This window comes from Chlorocebus sabaeus, chromosome 11 (genome assembly GCF_047675955.1).
Source record: "Chlorocebus sabaeus isolate Y175 chromosome 11, mChlSab1.0.hap1, whole genome shotgun sequence".
NCBI lineage: Eukaryota > Metazoa > Chordata > Mammalia > Primates > Cercopithecidae > Chlorocebus > Chlorocebus sabaeus.
The window spans coordinates 7,229,334-7,250,794 of NC_132914.1; the positions used below are offsets into that span (position 1 = coordinate 7,229,334).

The 21,461-nt window shown below is 56.0% G+C and overlaps 2 protein-coding genes and 1 non-coding gene across 7 annotated transcripts; all 3 read left to right on the forward strand.

Annotated features, from left to right (window-relative positions):
- Positions 1 to 637: 637 nt before the first annotated feature.
- Positions 638 to 3,074, forward strand: C11H12orf57 (chromosome 11 C12orf57 homolog). 2 transcript variants are annotated; one of them, XM_037988343.2, is made up of 3 exons: positions 638 to 1,336; positions 1,609 to 1,698; positions 2,844 to 3,074. In XM_037988343.2, exons 1-3 carry the CDS (start codon positions 1,285 to 1,287, stop codon positions 2,993 to 2,995), a joined length of 294 nt encoding a protein of 97 aa, XP_037844271.1. In that variant the 5' UTR covers positions 638 to 1,284; the 3' UTR covers positions 2,996 to 3,074. The 2 variants fall into 2 exon arrangements, with proteins under 2 accessions (XP_037844271.1, XP_007965633.1); XM_007967442.3 differs by having other exon boundaries at positions 904 to 1,336; positions 1,609 to 1,785.
- LOC119620764 (U7 small nuclear RNA) lies at positions 968 to 1,029 on the forward strand. The gene has a single exon (XR_005237315.1). It is a non-coding gene; the product is annotated as a U7 small nuclear RNA (small nuclear RNA).
- Positions 3,075 to 3,500: 426 nt separating the features above from the next.
- PTPN6 (protein tyrosine phosphatase non-receptor type 6) lies at positions 3,501 to 20,675 on the forward strand. Of its 4 annotated transcripts, XM_073020431.1 has the most exons (17): positions 3,508 to 3,806; positions 10,313 to 10,921; positions 11,010 to 11,132; positions 11,394 to 11,588; positions 14,190 to 14,379; positions 14,532 to 14,648; positions 14,753 to 14,866; positions 15,042 to 15,138; positions 15,509 to 15,588; positions 15,785 to 15,934; positions 17,021 to 17,152; positions 17,285 to 17,439; positions 19,283 to 19,350; positions 19,443 to 19,594; positions 19,691 to 19,782; positions 20,151 to 20,290; positions 20,471 to 20,675. In XM_073020431.1, exons 2-16 carry the CDS (start codon positions 10,914 to 10,916, stop codon positions 20,263 to 20,265), a joined length of 1,788 nt encoding a protein of 595 aa, XP_072876532.1. In that variant the 5' UTR covers positions 3,508 to 3,806; positions 10,313 to 10,913; the 3' UTR covers positions 20,266 to 20,290; positions 20,471 to 20,675. The 4 variants fall into 4 exon arrangements, with proteins under 4 accessions (XP_072876531.1, XP_007965634.1, XP_072876532.1 ...); XM_073020430.1 differs by lacking the exon at positions 10,313 to 10,921 and having other exon boundaries at positions 3,501 to 3,806; positions 20,151 to 20,281; XM_007967443.3 differs by lacking the exon at positions 10,313 to 10,921 and having other exon boundaries at positions 3,505 to 3,806.
- The last annotated feature ends 786 nt before the right edge of the window (positions 20,676 to 21,461 follow it).

Below are 21,461 nucleotides of genomic sequence, written 5' to 3' on the forward strand. Positions count from 1 at the left end.
AAGGCTCTATCTCGAAACCCCAACCAACCAAACACTAGAGGCCTGGGACAGGCCCACCTCTGACATGGTCAGGTCTTGGAATCTATTCAGAGGGGTCTCACTGTTAGGAGCCACCAGAGTCCTCTGGAACAAAGGCTTCAGAGTCCTGAATCCTTTCCGTGGAATAGTTTAAGAAACGGTTATGAGGCCAGGCGCGGCGGCTCACCCTGGTAATCCCAGGACTTCGGGAGGCCGAGGCGGGCTTATCACGAGGTCAGGAGTTCGAGACCAGCCTGCCAACATGGCAAAACCCTGTGTCTACTAAAAACAAAAATTAGCTGGGCATGGTGGTGCGCGCCTGTAGTCCCAGCTACTTGGGAGGCTGAGGCAGAAGAGTCGCTTGAACCCAGGAGGTTGTGGTGAGCCAAGATCCCCCTAGCTGCACTCCAGCTTGGCGACAGAGCAAGACTCCGTCTCAAAAACAAAAAAACAAAACCAGTTATGAAGCGGGGATGGGGTGGGCTAGTTTTAATAGGTCCAGGCGATTAGTACCTTAACCACCCTATAGTTTGAGAAGGGAGTGGTTAATAATCTCAAAAGCCTGGAAGGGAAGGGAAATCAGGCCGGGCGTTATGCTCCGTCGCCCATCAGTAGACAAGGCCATTTTAGGAAAGTGCGAGAATGGCTTTTGCTCTGGGCTTTTACTGCCGAATCCAGGTCTCTGTGCTTAACAACGACGAACGGGCTGTGACTGGCTGGTATCTCAACCAATCAGCATCGAACTCATTTGCATAGGCTGAGAGCAAATGTTCGCGAACTCTAGAAATGAATGACTTAAGTTCCTTAGAATATTCTTTTTCCTACTGAAAGTTACAACATGCATCGTTGTTTATACAGTAATAGGAACAAGAAAAAAAGCCACCTGAGTTCACCCTCACCAGTTGTGGAGTTCATGCATATCCCTTCTTCTCTCTAGACACATGCGCAGCAGTGTTACAGCTCTTTTAGAATTTGTCTAGCAGGCTTTCCGGTATTTGCCGGAAAGCCCCTTTCACATAGCTTGTTCATAATAATAGAATCTATTTAGTGCGCATGATTTCTGCAAGCTTCTTTTAGTAGTGTTCTCGGTGCGAGCGATGTTACGAGGTTTGGGTACGAAGATTCGGACCACGGCTGGGGGCTTCCGGCTACCCCGGATGCTGCTTCGTTTCCGCCCCCATTGGTCTTGGGAACTGTTGTAGGACGTGGCTCTTTCTTCCTGATCTTTCCATTTACCTCAGCTGCACTTGCAGCTTCAGACGCCGTATGGCGTCCGCCGCGGCCCAACCCGCGGCCCTGAGCGCTGAGCAGGCAAAGGGTGAGAATCATCGTAGTCAAGGCATGGGTTGCCGGTCCGGGGAGGATGCGGGCGGAGGATGTGGGGCGACAAACCTGGCTTCGTCCGCCGGGAAAACAGGGTAGGGGACGCCGGGTCCCGTCGTTCTAAGTGGGGCGCTTACCCCCAAGACTCGGGATCTTATTGGGTTACCTATAGCCCAATCCACTAATTCCCTGCGCTCTCCACTGGGCCCGCTCTCCGTTCTCCTACCCCTACCCGGGACGCCTCCCTGGGATACTTCTGACGCGCAGTGGTCCTGGCGGAGGTGATCCAGGCGTTCTCCGCCCCTGAGAATGCAGTGCGCATGGACGAGGCTCGGGATAACGCGTGCAACGACATGGGTAAGATGCTGCAATTCGTGCTGCCCGTGGCCACGCAGATCCAGCAGGAGGTTATCAAAGCCTATGGCTTCAGCTGCGACGGGGAAGGTGGGTCAGACGCGGGAAGGCGGGGGTTGGGTCGGGAGAGGGCGTCTGATCTGTGGGGCCCTGAGCGGTTGTCCCCTTTCTCGCCACACGGCGACAGTGTTGGCACTCAGAGCTCAGGGTCTACCCTGAGCTTGTGCCTCCGAGTTGCATTTTGTACGTATCCCTTATCCGAAATACTTGGGACCAGAAGTGTTTCGGATTTTTTCAGATTTCGCAATATTTACATATACATGGCTATCTTGGGGGATGGGACTCAAATCTGAACACGAAATTGTTTTGTTTCGTATACATACAGCTTAAGCACATAGCCTTAAGGTAATTTTATATAATAGTCTGAATAATCTTGTGCATGAGACAAAGTTTTGACTGCGTTTTGACTACAGTCCCCCCACCCCCACCCCCCACCATGAAGTCAGGTGTGGAATTTTCCATTTTTGGCTTCACACTGGCACTCAAATAATTTCAGATTTTGGGTTTTCTAATTAAGGATGGTCAACCTGTACTGTGAATCACATTATTATTCCATTTTGTGATGAGGGAGCAAACGCTAATGGTGCAGACTCTTAGTAGTAGCAGAGCTGGACGTCAACGCTGTTGTGCCATCTTTTAGTGAGATGTCTGCATTACAGCAGTGGCTGCAGTCTCTCCAGGGTGTTTCAGCTAATTTCTGTTTGGGAGTTGGTGGTTAAATTTTTGGTGAGATCCTGGTGTTCCCCAAAGGTGCTGACTGATTCAGCTCTGCTGCCCCATAGCCTTCCTGTGTTCCAGCTACAGACCTGGAGTCTCGTGTTCATTCATGGGGTTCCAGTGACTAAACTGCTAAAAGGGTTCACCTGAGAGCAAGAAGCACACTGCCTTGGGATATCCCATCTAGTTGTGCCCATTGTAGACCAAGAAGTTGATCCAAACCACATAGGACAGAGGCCTGCTTGCGTCCTGTTTTGCAAACAGCTGCCCAGCCAGTGGGGAAGCAGTTCATGTTTAAACTACTACCCACTCCAGCTGTCTTACGCAGGTGGTCCTTGGAAGAAGCGTTGACCCTCCACTCCCTCTTGCAGGTGTCCTTAAATTTGCTCGCTTGGTCAAGTCCTACGAAGCCCAGGATCCTGAGATCGCCAGCCTGTCAGGCAAGCTGAAGGCGCTGTTCCTGCCGCCCATGACCCTGCCACCCCACGGGCCTGCTGCTGGTGGCAGCGTGGCTGCCTCCTGAGAGTTGGCCCTCCCTGTGCCCCTCCCAGGGAAGGAAAGGCCTTGATGTTCCAGATGATAATAAACGTGCCTGTGACTTAGCCTTGGTGTCAGTCTTTTGCAGACTTGACAACCCCCATCTCACCTTCCCAGATTCCCTCTGCCTTTCCAGGCCCCGTCCCCATGTACAGCTCCTTCCTATACTCCTGGCTGGGCCTAACCCTGCTCCAGTGAGGGCCTGAGGCTCCTCCCCTTCCCCCAGGGCAGGGTGAGAGGCTGGACTGGGCCCCTCGATGCTCTGGGTGGGTGGGCCTGCACAGGGGATACCTCCTTCTCTGAGGAATTGGGCTGTTAGGACTTTCCCTTAGGCCCTTTGGTTTCCACCTACTGAGAGCTTTCCCCCATTGGTTGCTCTTCCCTCAGCCAGGGTTACTTCCTGGTCTTTGCTCCTACCCAGCATCCCGCTGCTCTGTCAGCTTGAGCTCCAGGTGGAGCTCCAGGTGGCTCCTCCTCTCCCGAGGGAAGGGGGCCCTGGCCCAGCGGGCAGGCCTGCTGTACTCCCGCACTGGGGCTGCAGGGAAGCTGGCCACTGTGGGCGGTCTCAGGCCAGCCCCGCCCCACCTGTCCTTTTCCTGGAGACTATTAGTCCAGGGTTTGTCCCTGCGGTGCCATTGGCCTGGCAGGCTGGATCGAGGAGGAAGTGGCTGATTTCTGAGTAGTTCTTCCTCTCCTGGCTTGGGCCGCTGTGCACAGCTGTGCCCCTGGCTCAGCCCCGCCCCCTGTGGCCCTCCGCTGTGACTTCCCCATCCCTACAGAGAGATGCTGTCCTGTGGGTAAGTCCCAGGCACCACCTGGGTCCTAGTCTCCTGTTGGTTTTGGAGGGAGGGAGGGCCTTGTTGACGCTCACTCCATCATGTATGTGAGCGTGAGTGCAATCTGCCACTGCCCTGCCCTGCACCTGCTTCCGGTCCCTATGAACCTTCCCCTTCCCGCAAAGTGTGAGGACCCCCAGGCTCACTCATGCCCCTCTGCCCCATCTTTAACATTTTCTCCCTGACAAGTGTGTATCTGTTCTCTCCATTGCATTTCTACTTCCAGCCTCTGGGCTCCTGCTTCTGTCTCCTGCTTAGGACCTGTCCCCTGTGGGTAGCTCACAACACCTGAAACAGCAATCAGAGGCCACCTGCGAAGGCCCTCCCATGCCCAGCCAACTTCCCCGCTCTTCCCAACATCTGACTTTGGTCCCATCTTCCTTCCGTTTCCTTTCACTTCCCTTTCCCCTGCATCATTCATTCAACAGGTATGTGTTGAGCGTCTGTTACACACCAGGTGTTGTTTAAGATGCTAGTAATACTGGAGTGAACAAGACAGACATGGTCCCTGCTCTCACGGAGCTTACATTCCAGTGGGAGGTTACAGACTGAACAAATAACCCAATAAATTGGATCATTGCAGATTCTCAGAAGTGTTATGCAGTAAATGAAACAGCCTCGGCTGGGTGTAGTGGTTCATGCCTGTGATCCCAGCACATTGGGAGGCTGAGGCGAGACGATTGCTTGAGCCCAGGAGTTTGAGACCAGCTTGGCCATATAGTGAGACCCTGTCTCTACAAAAAATAAGAAATTAGCTGGGTGTGGTGGCACGCGTCTGTGGTTCCAGCTATGGAGAGGCTAAGGTGAGAGGCTTGCTTGAGCCTGGGAGGTCAAGGCCGCAGTGAGTGGTGATTGCACCACTGCACACCAGCCTGGGCGACAGAGCGAGACCTTGTCTCAAAGAAAAAAAAAAAGAAAATGAACCAGCTTCATGTGCTAGCAAGTGACTGGGTGTGCAGGTGACATTACTAGCTGGAGGGATTGGGGAGGCCTTCCCGAGGAGGTGACATTTGAGTTGAGACCTGCTTGAGGAGGAAGAGGAGCCAGCCATGTGATGTGGTGATCAAGAGTCGAGCATCCCTGGGCAGAGGAGATGGTGAGCACAAAGCCCTAATGTGGGAACAAACAAGAAAAGGACCGTGTGTCCGTGGCAGAGGGCCCTCGTGGAGCAGAGGCAGGGCCACGGCAGGTTAGACCTTGTTGGATCTGGGATGTTGAAAGTGAAAACCTGGCCAGATGAGGTGGTGCATGCCTGTGATCCCAGTACTTTGGGAGGCCGAGATGGGAGGATCGCTTGAGCTCAGGAGTTTAAAACAAGCCTGGGCAACATAGATTCCATCTCTATTTAAAAAAAAAAAAAAATACTGGGTATGATGGCCCAAGCATGTAGTAGTCCCAGCAGTTTGGGAGGCTGAGGTGGGAGGATCACTTGAGCCCAGGAGTTCAAGACCACACCGGGCAACATACAGAGAGACCTCATCTCAACTATGACGACTACTACTAATAAATAGCTGGACATAGTGGCACGCACCTGTGGTCTCAGTTACTTGGGAGGCTGAGGCAGGAGGATCACCTGAGCCAAGGAGGTCGAGACTGCAGCCAGTTGTGATTGTGACACTGCACTTTTCAGCCCGGATGACAAAGCAAGATTCTGTGTCAAAAAAAGAGAGAGAGGAAGGAAGGAAGGAAAGAAGGAAGGAAGAAAGGAAGGAGAGGAAGAAAGAAAGTAAAAGAGAAAGAAGGAAGAAAAGGAAAGCGAGAAAGAAGAAAGAAGAAAAAAAAGAAAAGAAAGAGAAAAAGAAAAAGTGACAACTGGCCAAAAGAAAGAAGAAAGAAAAAGTGACAACTGCCTGGGCGCGGTGGCTCACGCCTGTAATCCTGGCACTTTGGGAGGAGTTCGAGACCAGCCTGGCCGACATAGTGAAACCCTGTCTCAACTAAAGATACAAAAAAAGAAAAGAAAAGAAAAGAAAAAAAATTAGGCGGGCACAGTAGGGTGCACCTGTAGTCCCAGCTACTAGGGAGGCTGAGGCAGGAGAATTGCTCGAACCTGGAAGGCAGAGGTTGCAGTGAGCCAAGACTGCCCCACTGTACTCCAGCCTGGGCAACAGGGAGAGACTCCATCCCAAAAAAAAATACAAAAAAGAAAAAGTGACAACCTGATTACAGAGTACTGGTGAGTTTGTGGGTGGGTGGCTCCCCAGCCCTGCTGATTCTTGCTTCTCACACTCACGTCTGCTCCTGCCCCAGTGCACGTCTTGTCACTGTCGGCCCCACCGATGGGGTTCCTACTGAGTCTTCTGGTGCTTGATCCCTTCCGTGGTCATTTTCCTGCCAGGTAGCTTGGCCAGGCCTCCCTTGGTGCAGATTCCATCCTTGGTTTCTCAGCCTGGCCTTGAATGACCCTCTACAGCAGGGTCCCAACCTCTCAGAACAGCTTTGCTCCAGCCACACGGCTTGCTCACAGCCAGGCACTGCACATGTGGACTCTGTGCGTGCCACCCCTTTGCCCTGATGCATGTTGCCTCTGGGGGAGCACTTCTTCCTCCACCTTCCATCATGGGCTGTGGCGGTGCCTATCCCATCTGACTCCGACGCTGTCTGCTGCGGTATGGTTGGTGGTGAAAAGGGCACCAGGCTCCGGCATCTGACATCCTTGTTTTACCCACCTTCCCACTCACGAGCTTGTGACCCTGGCCAATTACTTAACATCTCTGAGTGTTAGTTTCTATTTCTATAATTGGGTGAATAACACCTACTAAGTAGTATTGGCCTGAGGATTAACAGTATAATGTAAAAGCTGGAGGCACTGAAACCCTGCCACTTACCAGCTTTTCACATCAGTATTTGGGAAATATTGTTAAGCTCATTTGTCCACGGGGATTCTGAGGCTCAGAGAAGTTCAAGAACTTTCTACAGATTATTTTGCTTTGTTTGCCCTTCCAGACTGCCTCCCTTCTTATATCACCGTTGATCTTGGTCTGCATGGTTTTTAATTTTTTTATTTTTGAGACGGAGTTTCACTCTGTCGCCCAGGCTGGAGTGCAGTGGCCCGATCTCGGTTCACTGCAACGTCCACCTCCCGGGTTCAAGCAATTCTCCTGCCTCAGCCCCCTGAGAAGCTGGGATTACAGGTGTGCACCACCACACCCAGCTAATTTTTGTATTTTCAATAGAGTCGGGGTTTCACCATGTTGGCCAGGCTGGTCTCGAACTCCTGACCTCGAGTGATCTGCCCACCTCGACCTCCCAAAGTGCTGGGATTACAGATGTGAGCCACCGCGCCTGGCTTGGTTTTTAATTTTTTAAAAATTCATTGGGCTGGGCGCGGTGGCTCACGCCTGTAATCCCAGCACTTTGGGAGGCTGAGGCGGGCAGATCATGAGGTCAGGACATGGAGACCATCCTGGCCAGCATTGCGAAACCCTTTCTCTACTAAAAATACAAAAAAATTAGACGGGCGCGGTGGCAGGCGCCTGTAATCCTAGCTATTTGGGAGGCTGAGGCAGGAAAATGGCGTGAACCCAGGAGGCGGAGCTTGCAGTGAGCAGAGATGGTGCCATTGCACTCTAGCCTGGGCGACAGTGCGAGACTCCATCTCAAAAAAAAAAAAAATTATTTTATTTATATTTATATATTTTGAGATGGAGTCTTGCTCTGTCACCCAGGCTGGAGTGCAGCAGCGCAATATCGGCTCACTGCAAGCTCCGCCTCCCAGGTTCCAGCGGTTCTCCTGCCTCAGCCTCCCAAATAGCTAGGATTACAGGCGCCTGCCACCGCGCCTGGCTAATTTTTGTATTTTTAGTAGAGACGGGGTTTCACTGTGTTGCCCAGCTGGTGTCGAACTCCTGACCTCAAGTGATCCTCCCACCTCGTCCTCCCAAAGTGCTGGGATTACAGGTGTGAGTCACTGCGCCCAGCTGTATTTTTATTTTTATTTTTATTTTTTGAGACAGGGTCTCACTCTGTCACCCAGGCTGGATTACAGTGGCATAACCATGGCTCACTGCAGCCTCGACCACCCCAGGCTCAAGCGATCCTCCCATCTCAGTCTCTCAAGTACCTGGGGCTACAGGGGCTGCGCCACCACACCTGTATTTTTTGTAGAGACAGGGTTTCTCCAGGTTTCCCAGGCTGGTCTCAAACATGGGGTCAAGCAATCCACCAGCCTCAGCCCCACAAAGTGCTGGGGTTACAGGCGTGAGCCACTGCACCCGGCCTTGATCTCGACTTTTATCTTCCTGCTTCCAAGGAAATATTTTTTTCTTCTGAATTATCAGGCACTTACTTTTGTAATTCTTAGTCTCCCTGAGCTTGTTTCCTCCCATAAGAAAACGGGGTAAATTATTCCTACATCAGAGAGCTGTCTGAGGCCTAAATGAGATCATGTATGTGAAAGTGATCTGCAAATCCCACACCACACCAAGGTCAGGGAGGTAGTTTTTCATGTTCCTGCCAAAGGATAGCAGAAACTGTACCTCTTGTCTGAGTTCTGCATCTTGGCTTGACACCCTTCAGAGAAATTCCTGCCTGTTCCATGGTTCAGGAAGAGTGCCTAGTTAGTTTCTTCTGGGTACCTAGTTTCTTTCCACCAAGTGGGTTTAAGCCCTGGAAGGACAGTGTATTGGGGCCAGGGTGCAGTGGGCGTTTGGTGCTGAGCATGGACCTGAAACTTTGTGTGTGGTCAGAATTACGTTCCACGCGTGGGGATGTGCACCGCACCAGGTATCTGTGTAGGTGGACATGGATGATGAGGTGCATGTGCCGTGGCTGTGTGTGCATCCTTGCCTGTGTATGACAAGCAGGCTGTGTGTGTAGGACCAGGAAGCTGTACTTGTGGCCAGGTATGTGCCTAGGGACTGACAAGTTTGTTTGTTAGACACTTGCTCAGTGCCAGGACTCGCACTGGACTCTGAACACTGAGATGAGTGAGAGCACCAGCGGGTGTCCCGCACTGCAGCGTGCTTTGCTGTGTTCTTGCTCCTTGGCATTGGGCATGGGGGTTCCGTGGAGTTCTGGGGCTTCAGGGTGGTGTCCAAGCTGAAGGGGTAGTCAAAGCCGGACCATGCAATAAACCCACCAGGCAGATTCCCCAGGGCACCAGTGAGAGAAGAAAACCAGAAACAAATAGAACATAAAGGAAGAAGGAAAAGTGGAAAAGCCTCTTTTGGGGGAAAACATTGATGTTTGATGTTTCTAAAAATGATAAAGTAGTTATCATGGGAAAATTAGACTTGTTGGGCTTAAAACTTTATTTTTTTCTTATTTTAACTGAAGCAAACCATGCATAATGTTCATAAACATTAAGTACACAACAACCTGACTTCACCTTTTTTTTTTTTTTTTGAGATAGAGTCTTACTCTGTCACCAGGCTGGAGTGCAGTGGTACGATCTCGGCCCACTGCAACCTCTGTTTCCTGGGTTCAAGTGATTCTCCTGCCTCAGCCTCCCGAGTAGCTGAGATTACAGGCACCCACCACCACGTCCAGCTAATTTTTTTGTATTTTTAGTAGAGAGGGGGTTTCGTCATGTTCGCCATGTTGGCCAGGATGGTCTCAATCTCCTGACCTCGTGATCCGTCAGCCTCGGCCTCCCAAAGTGTTGGGATTACAGGCGTGAGCCACCGCGCCCGGCCGACTTCACGTTTATACACACCCATGCAAAAAGCATCCAGGTAGAGACAAAGAGCCTTCCCTGCACCCTAAAAGTTTCCCAGAAATTGTTCCCAGTTAGCATATTTATTTTTGTAAAGGTAATGCATGCCCATCATATAACATTCAAAAAGGTATGTAGAGAACCAAGTGTCCCCCCAGCCCTGTCCTCCAGCCACCCAGTTTCCCTCCCTAGGGGAAGCCATCAATATGTGTTTCTTATGTATCCCCTCTTGAGCTTCTTTTCCTCATTTTGGTTTGGCCGTGTTGGCATTTGTATTTGGAATTACGGGCAGGGAGCATCATATACCTTAGTGTTTAGGGCCTCTAAGATCAACCAGCCCTGAGAAAATCAGCCATGGCGAGGACCTTGGTCCCCCGCCCCCCGGAGATAGGCCCCCTGGTGGGAGTCCTGGGGCAGGGCAGAGGCCTAGGGACAAGAATCAGAAAGGACCCAAGTTTGACAGGGCTGCTCAGGGTCACGCTGTCCATCCCTCTGCCACAGTGGCATAGACAAACCGCATATGTTGGTTAGAGAAGTGCACCCTTCTCTCTTGCAAGCATTGGCAAGGTCTTAACTATCAGTCTCCCGCTCCCATGGCAGCCCGTTTGCACAAGGAGGCTCTTAATCTCTGTTCTTTGAAGCCCTGAGGGCTGGTGTATAGGAGTTCAAAGCACTGGCTTTGGAACCGGCCTGTCTGGGTTTGAATCCTGGCACTGCAGCTGACTCACTGAGGGACTCAGGCAATGCCTGACCCTTCCTGAGCCTCAGGATCCTTGTCTGTGAGATGATGAAGATAGCCCCTGTTTCATAGGGCTGTGGTGAGAAGTCAATCAGACGAGGCATGTGAACGCCATTATAGCACAGCACCCGGCATCCAGCAGGACCCACTCGCTGACAGCTGTCACCGCCATCATTGTCATTAGTGTGGGCCAGGGAGAGCTGTGTAAAAGCAGCTGGTGGAGGAGGAAGAGATGCCCTGTGAGTGTCTCGGTTCACATGCATGAAGTATGATCTGGGCCTGGAGTGTGCAATGCACGTGTGTGTCCTTAGTGCATGTGTTGTCACATATGTGCAATGCCATGCTCCTGAGCCTTTGATTGCAGACGTGTGGGAAGTGGGCCCCGTCCCCACCCCCAGTGCCACCGTGCTCTGCTTCTCTTCCCTTGCTCTGCTCTAAAACGAGAAGTGCAAGTGAGTTCCCCCAAGGGGTCGGCCGCGCCTCTTCCTGTCCCCGCCCTGCCGGCCGCCCCAGGCCAGTGGAGTGGCAGCCCCAGAACTGGGACCACCGGGGGTGGTGAAGCGGCCTGGCACTGGGAGCTGCATTTGAGGCTTAGTCCCTGAGTTCTCCGCCTGCCCAGACTAGCTGCACCTCCTCATTCCCTGCGCCCCCTTCCTCTCCGGAAGCCCCCAGGATGGTGAGGTAAGGGCCTGCCACCCACGGTAGACAGGAGGCAAGGGTGCCTGGTGCCCACGGGACCCCTCCTCACTGCCCTGCCTGGGCCGCCCAGGTGGTTTCACCGAGACCTCAGTGGGCTGGATGCAGAGACCCTGCTCAAGGGCCGAGGAGTCCATGGCAGCTTCCTGGCTCGGCCCAGTCGCAAGAACCAGGGTGACTTCTCGCTCTCTGTCAGGTAGGTGGCCCTCCCACCCCCGGTGTTTTGGCCACTATCTTGTGCCGTCCAGGCCCTAAACCACTCATTCCTGGTTCCCCGTGGCAATGCCGACTCCCCGACCCCCACGCCCCGTCTGTGCCCTCGCGCCCCACCCCCGCCCTCCCCACCCCTGTCTGTGCCCACCCACGCCCATGTGTGCCCCCACCCAGGACCTCAGCCGATCCCTGCCCTCCTGCTTTACTCCGGCACCGACTGGCCTCACCGCCTGGTGCCCTGCAGGGTGGGGGATCAGGTGACCCATATTCGGATCCAGAACTCAGGGGATTTCTATGACCTGTATGGAGGGGAGAAGTTCGCGACGCTGGCAGAGCTGGTGGAGTACTACACTCAGCAGCAGGGCGTCCTGCAGGACCGCGACGGCACCGTCATCCACCTCAAGTACCCGCTGAACTGCTCCGATCCCACCAGCGAGAGGTGAGGCCTCTGTACCCCCGCCACTCGCAAGCAGGGGTGAGTTGGCTCCCGCCCTGAGCGGCCAGGGAGACAGGGAGCCTGGCACCCGGCACTGCCTGCCCTCCATCCCCTCCCCTCCCCGCACCGGCTGGGGCTCTCAGTGTCCCTCCTCCATGCTGTCCTGTGGCCTGGTGTCTCAGAGCCTAACCTACCACCCTTTCCACCTAACCCCGAGGAAGCCAGAGAAAGCTGCCTTGCCCTATACCAGCGGCCCTGGCCGCTGCAGCCCAGGTCCCACTAGACACAGGGAGGCCACTGCTGGTGGCCAGCATATCGTGCCGGCCAGCTCTGTTGTTAGAAAGCTCTTCTTCCTCTGGAAGCAAGCCTGCCTTCCTCCGTCTGCCTCTCACCCCAGTGCATGTTAGGACAGTGAGGAGCTGACACTGCGGATGAGGATGGGGATGAACGGTTGCCAGGACACTTGATACCTTGTCCCAGCCACCCAGTGGGGATGGGTCTGTCCTGTGGGGTCAAATACAGAGATCACTGAAAGCAGGATGTGAAGTGTTCACCTGTGTAAAGGGTCTCGCACTGTCCTAGGCACAGAATAATACTCCAGGCATTTCCTTCCTGTGCCCTCCTCGACTCCTCCTGTGGTCTTCCAAAGGCATGGATGGGGGGCTGGGGGGCTTTGAACACTCCTCAGGACACCATGGCTCCTTTCAGCAGCCGCATCTCAATGCCAGATCCTCTTAAAGGGCAGCGGAATAACGCTAGGGGGTTTTCACATGGACCCCTGGGCCAAGCCGACTTGCCCTTGCCCTGCATTCGTGGATCGATTGTTGAAATGATTGGGAAACTTGCTTCTGCCAGCTTGCAGCCTTTCTGAGATTCGGGCCTCCAAACTGCATCAGTATTGTTGGTCAAGTCACTGATTGAAACTTAGAGCTGGATTCGGTCGCGGTACAGCCCTGTGGCCCACCTGGGAGGCCTCCTTTCCTGGATCTGCCTCCTTCAAGGCCTTCCTCCTCTGAGCCTCACATGGCTGGCTCTGTGTCTGCCCCCTGCCCTTCCTCTTCCCCACCGCAACACTCAGGGGGCTTCTGCCAGTGAGACCCTCTAAAGCTCATGTCCTCTGTTTCTCCTTGCCTCAAGCTAGGAGGAGGAGGACGGGCTGACCAGTGCCTAGAGTTGGAAGAGAGGAGCAGGGCCCCAGGAGGCCCCTGCAGAGGAGGCTGAGGCCTGGGTCCAAAGAGAAGAGAGAGAAGGAAGGGAGGGCAGTGCTGGGGCAGGAGGTTAAGACCGGGGAAGCCACACTGAAGGCCCTTTTGGGTGACCCATCCCAGGAGCCAGTGTCACCCCCAAACCTGGGAGTGTGTGAGAGACTTTCTCCCAGGTTCTGCTGTGTCCCCTGCCTTGTCTGTGGCGCCTCCTTCTCTGCGGGAATTTGCATCTGTCCCCCGGTGGTGGCTCTGCGCTTCCTGTGGTCAGCCTGACATTTGCATGGAGACTTCCTCATCCTGGGGCCCAAGGGAAGGGGCTCAGCCCCCTCCCTGCTGCCTGGGGTCCTAGCCTGTCCCCAAGTGGTGGGCTGAAGTGGCCTAATGGGGTATGGAGGCTCTGGGGGGTCTCTCGGCTGGAGTCACCTCTGGGCAGGGGTGAGATGGGCTGGGACAGACTGGTCCTCCCCTCTTTCCCCCATCCCTGCGGTTGGAAAATTTGCCCGCCCTCCCCTTGTCCCTGGGCTGAGGAAACCTCACAACCTCACTTCTCACTCTCTCCCCAGAAGGAGTTTTGTGTTTTTTCCATCACGTGGTTTCCTGTGGGGCAGGGCATTGTGGGGCTACAGTTTCCTCCTGGGAAAGGGGTGTGCTTTGGGGAAAGGGCTTAGTTCTGCTTTCTGCCCCGACAGCCCCTTTGAATCCCTTTGAACCCTTTTGAACCCTGGGCTCCCCTTCAGTGACATCATCCAGGGCACCCCAGAGCCCCCTACACGACTCTTTCCCCAGTGGGTTGTCCTCCCCGCCTCCCTGGGGGAGCGCACCCTATTGGCCTTCCTTGTGACTTGTGTCTCTCTGTCCATCTCCCGCCACTCCCTGTGGTGTGGCCTTGGTCTGTGTTTCTCTTTGCCTCTGGTCTCTGCCGGGGCACAGCCTGATCCTTCATGGAGACTCTTCCTTAGTTTCTCTCTTCTAAATATTTGGAATATTGCCAGCCTTTCTGCCTTGCAGAGGTGGTCTCTGGGTTCAAAGCCTGGTCAGAATTCTGGAGGCTAAGATAGCTTGAGTCTGGGAGGTCAAGGCTGCAGAGAGCAATAGCCGTGCCCCTGCACTCCAGCCTGGGCAACAGAGCTCTGGAGGCTTGCCTTGGTGTCCATCAGGGGCCCTAGGCCAGTGAGGAACAGCTCAGCGTCAGTTTCCTCATCTATAAAATGGGGGTAATATCATACCCAGCCCCCAGCATGTGTGTGAGAGGCATCAGTACGATGGTGGATTTGGAACCATCTAGCGCAGTGCCTGGCCACAGTAGGTGCTCGATTTCCTGCCCCTCTCTGTGAATATCTTTGCTCAGCACCTTCCCCTGTGGCCTGGGTCTCACCTTCCCTGACGCTGCCTTCTGTAGGTGGTACCATGGCCACATGTCTGGAGGGCAGGCAGAGACGCTGCTGCAGGCCAAGGGCGAGCCCTGGACGTTTCTGGTGCGTGAGAGCCTCAGCCAGCCCGGAGACTTTGTGCTATCTGTGCTTAGTGACCAGCCCAAGGCTGGCCCAGGCTCCCCGCTCAGGGTCACCCACATCAAGGTCATGTGTGAGGTAAGGCAGCCAGGTGGGGGAGCCTCTGCTGAGGCTCCTGTCTGTGACCACAGTGTGGGCGGCAGGGAGGGTCTGCCTGGGCTTGAATTCAAGGCTGGGGCCCAGGGAGGGAGACTCGAGCCCTGTCAGTGGCCTTATTTGGCTCCCTCCAGGGTGGACGCTACACAGTGGGTGGTTCAGAGACCTTCGACAGCCTCACGGACCTGGTGGAGCACTTTAAGAAGACGGGGATTGAGGAGGCCTCAGGTGCCTTTGTCTACCTGCGGCAGGTCAGGCGGGGGCCCAGCTGCTTCCTCCCTTCCCCTGAGCTGTCTCCCAGGTGTGAGCTTCTGAGACCTCTGAGTTGCTGACTTCTCGCTCTTCCCTATCCCAGCCGTACTACGCCACGAGGGTGAATGCGGCTGACATTGAGAACCGAGTCTTGGAACTGAACAAGAAGAAGGAGTCCGAGGATACAGCCAAGGCTGGCTTCTGGGAGGAGTTTGAGGTGCGTGGTGGGGAACCGGCAGGGCTGGGGCAGCTGAGGCGGTGGCGGCCACGTGGGGCCCCAGGCGGACACCTTCCTCCCCTTGGCCACCTCTGCTCCTGACCCACCCCACGTGAGCTCCCCTGATGGGTGCTCTCTCTGGGAGGTGATGCTCATTTCCTCACCCACATCTCAGAGTTTGCAGAAGCAGGAGGTGAAGAACTTGCACCAGCGTCTGGAAGGGCAGCGGCCAGAGAACAAGGGCAAGAACCGCTATAAGAACATTCTGCCCTGTGAGCACCCAGCCTGCCCCATTCACCCAGGAGACCGCCCCGCCCCAGCCGCCGCCCCTATCTCACAGGTCTCCACCCTCCACCCCAGGAGGGGCCATCTCCCCACACCCCTTCTCCAAAAGGCCTCTACTCCTCCCAGAAGTGCCTCCCCGCCCCCAGCAGGCAGGCTGCCCCTTGCTCCCAACCTCCTTCTTGTGAATCCCCTCACTCCCTCCATACAGATGATCCCCCACCCCTGCTGCCCACAGTCCCCCGCAAGCCTCATGGCTTCTGAGACCAGAACGGCCTGTTAGCTCAGGAGGGTCTGACGCAGGTGTGGTGAGTCCCTGGCTGACCCAGGCCATCTCGCCTCCTCTCCACCCGCTCCCAGTTGACCACAGCCGAGTGATCCTGCAGGGACGTGACAGTAACATCCCTGGGTCCGACTATATCAATGCCAACTACATCAAGGTCAGTGGTGTGGGTCATGTGGGAGGAGAGGCTGGGCCCTGGGAATTCCCTGTCTGGTGGGGGACCCTAGATCCAGAGACACCTGGGCAAAGCCAAAGCTGGCTTCTTGCATGGGTGAGGGGAGCAGTGGTTCAGGCCCTGTGCTGGGCTGAGGGGCTCACTGTTTTGGGGTGCGTCTCTCCACGCTTGTGTCCAGAACCAGCTGCTAGGCCCTGATGAGAACACTAAGACCTACATCGCCAGCCAGGGCTGTCTAGAGGCCACGGTCAACGACTTCTGGCAGATGGCGTGGCAGGAGAACACCCGCGTCATCGTCATGACCACCCGAGAGGTGGAGAAAGGCCGGGTAGGGCACCCCGCCCCATCCCCACATCCGTGCCCCGTCCTTGTGGTCATACCATTAAGTCAAAGAACCGTCAGATGCCAGGGCAGAAAGGGATCTCGGGGGTGAGGGTCCAGCCTTGTTGAGAAACTGAGGGCTAGTGACAAAGTCTCGACTACACGATGCAACCCCCAGATCCCTGCATGCACCCCTGGGCTCTTCTGAGCTCCAGACCCAGGTTTCAGGCTGTCCTCCTTCCTCCTACACCTTCCCCACCTGTCTGCATCCAGGCCCCTCCTGTCCTCCCTGCCCCATAGATGTCTCTGGAGTCTGCCCCTCACTCCGCAGGCTCCCCCTACACAGCACCCTCTGTGCTGCCGTTGAAGTGATGCCATCCGTGACAAACTGGGTCAAGTTCCTTCCTCTCTGAAATCTCTTCCATGGCTCCTGGTCACCTTTGGGATAAAGTCACACTCGAAGGCCTGGCGTTCAAGGCCTGGTGGTTTCCCTCTGACTCCCACGCTTCTCTTGAAGGCTCACCGCTCCCAGCAGCCGCGGCTCTTTCAGGTTCCCAGCCTTTCTTTGCACAAGCTCTTTTCTGCTAGGAAATGACTCTCTCTCCACACTGTGTCTGCCCGGCAGATGCCTCGTGTTTGAAGACACAGCTGAAGCGCTGCCTTCTCTGTGAATTCAGGTCTCGTTTTCTCCAGGACCTAGAGGGCGAATTTCCTCATTCCCAGCCATGCTCCTCAGCGCGGTGTCTCCCCGGTCACTTGTCTCTGTGAGCTCCTCCAGGCACAGGGGCACAGACTGGGTGTTAGCTGTGTCTGTGACTGCAGCCTGGTTTGCACGGCTTCAGGGACAACGCCTGCCTCGGCAATGTTTGTTGAATGACAAATGGATGTACCGGTAAAGCGGCTGGCCAGGTCGCACCACCTGTTGGTGGCTGATCTGAGACGAGAGCCCAGGTCTCCTGCCTCTCTGCCAGCTCATCCATCCATCCAACAAACGTTTGGGCCGGTGCCAGGCACTCAGAACCTAGAGCAGCACCTGGGATGGGCCACAGCGCCCTGCTCTGTGCCTCATCCCCACCCGACCCTCCCTTTCCAGAACAAATGTGTCCCATACTGGCCCGAGGTGGGCACTCAGCGCGTTTATGGGCCCTACTCTGTGACCAACTGCGGGGAGCATGACACGACCGAATACAAACTCCGCACCTTACACGTCTCCCCACTGGACAATGTGAGCAGCCCCCACTCCCTGCCCTGCTCCGGGAGTCCCTCCCGGACTTGTTCTCCTCTCTGGTTGGGTAGGGCGAGACAGGTGGGGTGTTCCGAGGGAGCAGGGGGCACTGACCCTGTGTCCTCGGCCCAGGGGGACCTCATTCGGGAGATCTGGCATTACCAGTACCTGAGCTGGCCCGACCATGGGGTCCCCAGTGAGCCTGGGGGTGTCCTCAGCTTTCTGGACCAGATCAACCAGCGGCAGGAAAGTCTGCCTCATGCAGGGCCCATCATCGTGCACTGCAGGTGAGGATGATAATCCTGATGGTAGTAGTGACCGCTGAGAATTAAATACTGCTAAGTGCCATGAGCGTTATAAGCAACATACACATTAGCTCACACGATTAGTGCCTTCCGCTCACTCCCGGCTTCTTCTGGGTCCCCTCATGGCTCCAGACCCCCGGGTGGAACGTGGCTGGAACCAGCCCCACTTTGGCCCTCTGCCTGCGGGTGTCTTCCTCAGAGCCCTCCCCAGATGTACCATCTCGCCCAACCCTGCCAAATACAGAGGAGGAACCTGGGACCCAGTTGCTGGCCAGGCCCAAGCTAGGCAGGGCAAGGCCGGGCAGGCACCCACAGTAGGCCTGGGTCCTGGCTGCTCCGCTTTCTCTCCAGGTCTCACTCCGTTGGTTTCTTCTCACCTCCCAGGAACATCCATGGGGCTTGTGCTCCCCATTCCTCCTCTTTTTGTATCGGTAGACCCAGGGCTTTGGCTTGTTCCTGACTCCGCCCTCTATCCCAGCTTCCCCAGGCGGCGCCCTATCCTGGCCCCCAGGGCTGTGTGGGGATGGACAATGCCTTTTTGGGGGTGCACATAGCTCCTCTATCTACCCTCATGTTTGTGATCAGGAGACCCTGGTAAGGTGCAGAGGTGGGGGCCTCAAGGAGGAGCAGGGGTCCCACAGATGAGCCCACTGAGCCGGCCTGGCCTGGGTGGATGAGAGGCAGCGGGTGCAGGGCCCCTCCGCTTACCAGCTGCGTGATCTTGGACAAATTACTTAACTTTTCTAACCCTCAGCTTCCTCCTCTGTAAAATCAGGACCCAGGGTTTTAGTGAGAACTCAGTGAGACCCTGTCGTTGCGGCTGGAATTCCGTCAGCCCTCAAACACGGGGCGCTGTTACTGGTTTAGTAACTCACGTCAGGCAGAGAATGGGGGAAATGGGAACCTGCCTTGCTGTGGTCCCTTCCCACACCCACCGTGGACCCCAGGCCTGCGACAGCCTCTGGCTTCCTCCTCTTCGCCCAGCAGCTGTTTGTCCTGGGACAAGTCGGCTGAATCTAGAGGTGCCCCCGACGGGCTGTCTCGGGGACCCGGCTCTGTCCTCTGCTTTCTCAGAGACAGGCCCATCCCTGAGAGCTACCCTCCTGCTCACCCGCCACACACACATCACACACTTCTTGGAAGCCCCGTGGCCTTTATTTAGACGTTACAGGAAGGAAGTGGGTGTGGGGGGTTATTTTTGACAATCTGGGTTTGAAATTAGACAGTGCGACTCAGGGCATCAGCCTGATGGGCCCAGCCGAGGATGGGCCTGGGGTCTCCCTGGCGTCTGTTTGCCCAGGGGTGGGAAAGAAGAGAAGCTTCCTATGGCCCTGCTCCTCCGAGTGCCCTGACCCGGCGCACCTGCACCCTGCTGTCTCAGGGCTGTCCTTTTCCTGATGTCAGGGTTTGAAGAAAAACAAAGTGAACTGTGCTAAGAGACGCGCCAGATCTCCTGCAGGGAGAGGCGGGGAGGGCTCAGGGTACCTGGGAGCCGACAGGATAGTGGTGGGATTTGGGGGTCCCAGGTCTTCTGGGGTGGGGGCAGCCACTCACCAGGAGTGGGGAGTCGGCGCGAGGAGTGGAGGAGGGAAGGACGGTGGCAGCCGGGGAGCCGGCGTCAGCACCACAGAGCCAGAGTGGAGCGCGCCCGTGCAGAGCTGGGCAAACCTCCGTCGTCACTTGCCCGGTGACCCTGGGCACATTCCCTCCCATCACTGGAGGCTCAGGCTGCTCCTGTGGTGCCTGGGGCTGGAGCTGAGCACTGGGTACCCCCCTTCCCGGGAGGGCTTGACTGGCCTCTGACGGAACCCCCGTCTTTCCCCAGCGCCGGCATTGGCCGCACGGGCACCATCATTGTCATCGACATGCTCATGGAGAACATCTCCACCAAGGGTGAGGGGCACCTGGGGGCTTGGGGGCAGGGGTGAGCAGCCCCTCGGTGTCTGCCTATGCCTGGACCTGAGGTTTGACTGCCCCCCACCCAGGCCTGGACTGTGACATTGACATCCAGAAGACCATCCAGATGGTGCGGGCGCAGCGCTCGGGCATGGTGCAGACAGAGGCGCAGTACAAGTTCATCTACGTGGCCATCGCCCAGTTCATTGAAACCACCAAGAAGAAGCTGGAGGTCCTGCAGGTGCGTGCAGAGCAGGGCCTGGGGGGCTGCAGTGCGGGGCGGGCGCCACCTGGCCGTGCTGGGACCACCACCCTCCCACCGTCCCTCTGTCCATAGTCGCAGAAGGGCCAGGAGTCGGAGTATGGGAACATCACCTACCCCCCAGCCATGAAGAACGCCCATGCCAAGGCCTCCCGCACCTCGTCCAAGTGAGTGGCCCTGACTGCCACCGCCCAGCATCCACCCCTTTGTCCTGCCCAACCCGATCCTCACTTTTTGGAGAGGACAAGTGTCACAGCTGGGGGGGCCTGGCTTCAAGTTCAGGCTTGGGTCTCACCCTTTCTATTCATAAGCATTTCCCGAGTGCCCACCACGTATGGCCTCTGCTAGGTACCAGCCGTGCACTCCTGTATGAGATGTAGCCTCTGTCCTCTAGGAGCTTGGAGTCTAGTGCGGGGACAGTGGCTGGGTCGCCTGTGAGATGGGGTGGCCAGAGGGGGCTGCCAGTGCCGAGTCCCCCGTGCTGTCTCCTGACCTGCACCCACTGCCTGTACTTGCCCCCTGTACCCCGCTGCAGACACAAGGAGGATGTGTATGAGAACCTGCACAGTAAGAACAAGAGGGAGGAGAAAGTGAAGAAGCAGCGGTCAGCAGACAAGGAGAAGAGCAAGGGTTCCCTCAAGAGGAAGTGAGCGGCGCTGTCCTCAGGTGGCCATGGTACAGCTCTTCTGCCTGGGTGTCCTCCTGGCCCTGCCCCGTGTCCTTGGCTCCACTGCCTTCCCTGGGTGGATGGGGTGGCCGTAGCCTCACTCTGTGCTTCCCAGATGCCCCAGACCTTCTTGTTCCCCCTCCAGGTTCCAGCCACCCTCTCACTCCCTCACTCCCTTCTCTTGGCAGCCTCAGCCCTGAACCTGCGGAAGCCTTCCACGGTGGACAGACTCACAACCTGAACCTAGGAGCGCCCCATTCTATTGTAATTTAAATGGCTGCATCCCCTCCCACCTCTCCTTGACCCTGTATATAACCCAGCCAGGCCCCAGGCAGGGCCAACCCTTCTCCTCTTGTAAATAAAGCCCTGGGATCACTGTGTGTCACCTCTGAACGCTTTGCTTGCCCAGTGAGTGGTTGCCCAGTGAGTGGGCGGCTGGAGGGTAGGATGGGTAACCGTGTGTGAAAGCTCCGCCTTCCGTCAGATGGACGTGGGTCGGGGCTCCGCCTCACACGTGGGAGGGTGACCGTGGGCGAAGCTCCCCAGTCTCCTTCTTTAAAATGGAGGGCGATCATAACAAGGTGGTTATGAAAAGCACCGAGATGACGGCCGACGATAAGACGGGCACAGTGACTCACCACAAGCTCGCCATGTGCCCAGGCACTAAAAGACTACACACGATAGTTCAGTCTAGGCACTTTTATCATTCTCATTTTACAGTGGAGGAAACTGAGGCACAGAAAGACTAAGTAACTTGGTCACTTGCCCAAGGTCACAGGGTTATGGAACAGTGAAGCTGGGATTTGAACCCAGGCCGTCTGGCCCCAGAGTCCACACTCCTTACCCTGGAGTTGCAGCTGGGGCCACCCTCAGGGGGGCCTGATCACACTCTCCTGATGCCGACTTCCAGATCTGAACTAAGAAGAGTAGTTAACAGCCGGAAGCGCAGACCCGAGGCCAGCCCTGCTGCGTCCCCTCTGGCGGGAACAGGGACTGGCTCCTCAGTGCACCCAGGCGCGCCCAGCTCCTCCCCTCACCCAGGCTGCTGCTGCCCTTATCCTTTTGGGCAGAGTTTGAAGAGCTGGCTGGCTTGAAGATTGCTTTGTTTTTTGGTCCCCTCTTCCTTCCCCCATGTCAGGATTGGCGTTTCTTCTTTATTTAAACACTGGTCTCCTGGGG

Coding starts and splice junctions, on each gene's coding strand:
- PTPN6 (XM_073020430.1), top strand. Junction 15,935..17,020: donor GAGAGGTGGAGAAAGGCCGG/GTAGGGCACCCC, acceptor CTCCCTTTCCAG/AACAAATGTGTCCCATACTG. Junction 17,153..17,284: donor ACGTCTCCCCACTGGACAAT/GTGAGCAGCCCC, acceptor TCCTCGGCCCAG/GGGGACCTCATTCGGGAGAT.
- C11H12orf57 (XM_007967442.3), top strand. CDS start 1,285: ATGGCGTCCGCCGCGGCCCAACCCGCGGCCCTGAGCGCTGAGCAGGCA. Junction 1,337..1,608: donor GAGCGCTGAGCAGGCAAAGG/GTGAGAATCATC, acceptor TCTGACGCGCAG/TGGTCCTGGCGGAGGTGATC. Junction 1,786..2,843: donor CTTCAGCTGCGACGGGGAAG/GTGGGTCAGACG, acceptor TCCCTCTTGCAG/GTGTCCTTAAATTTGCTCGC.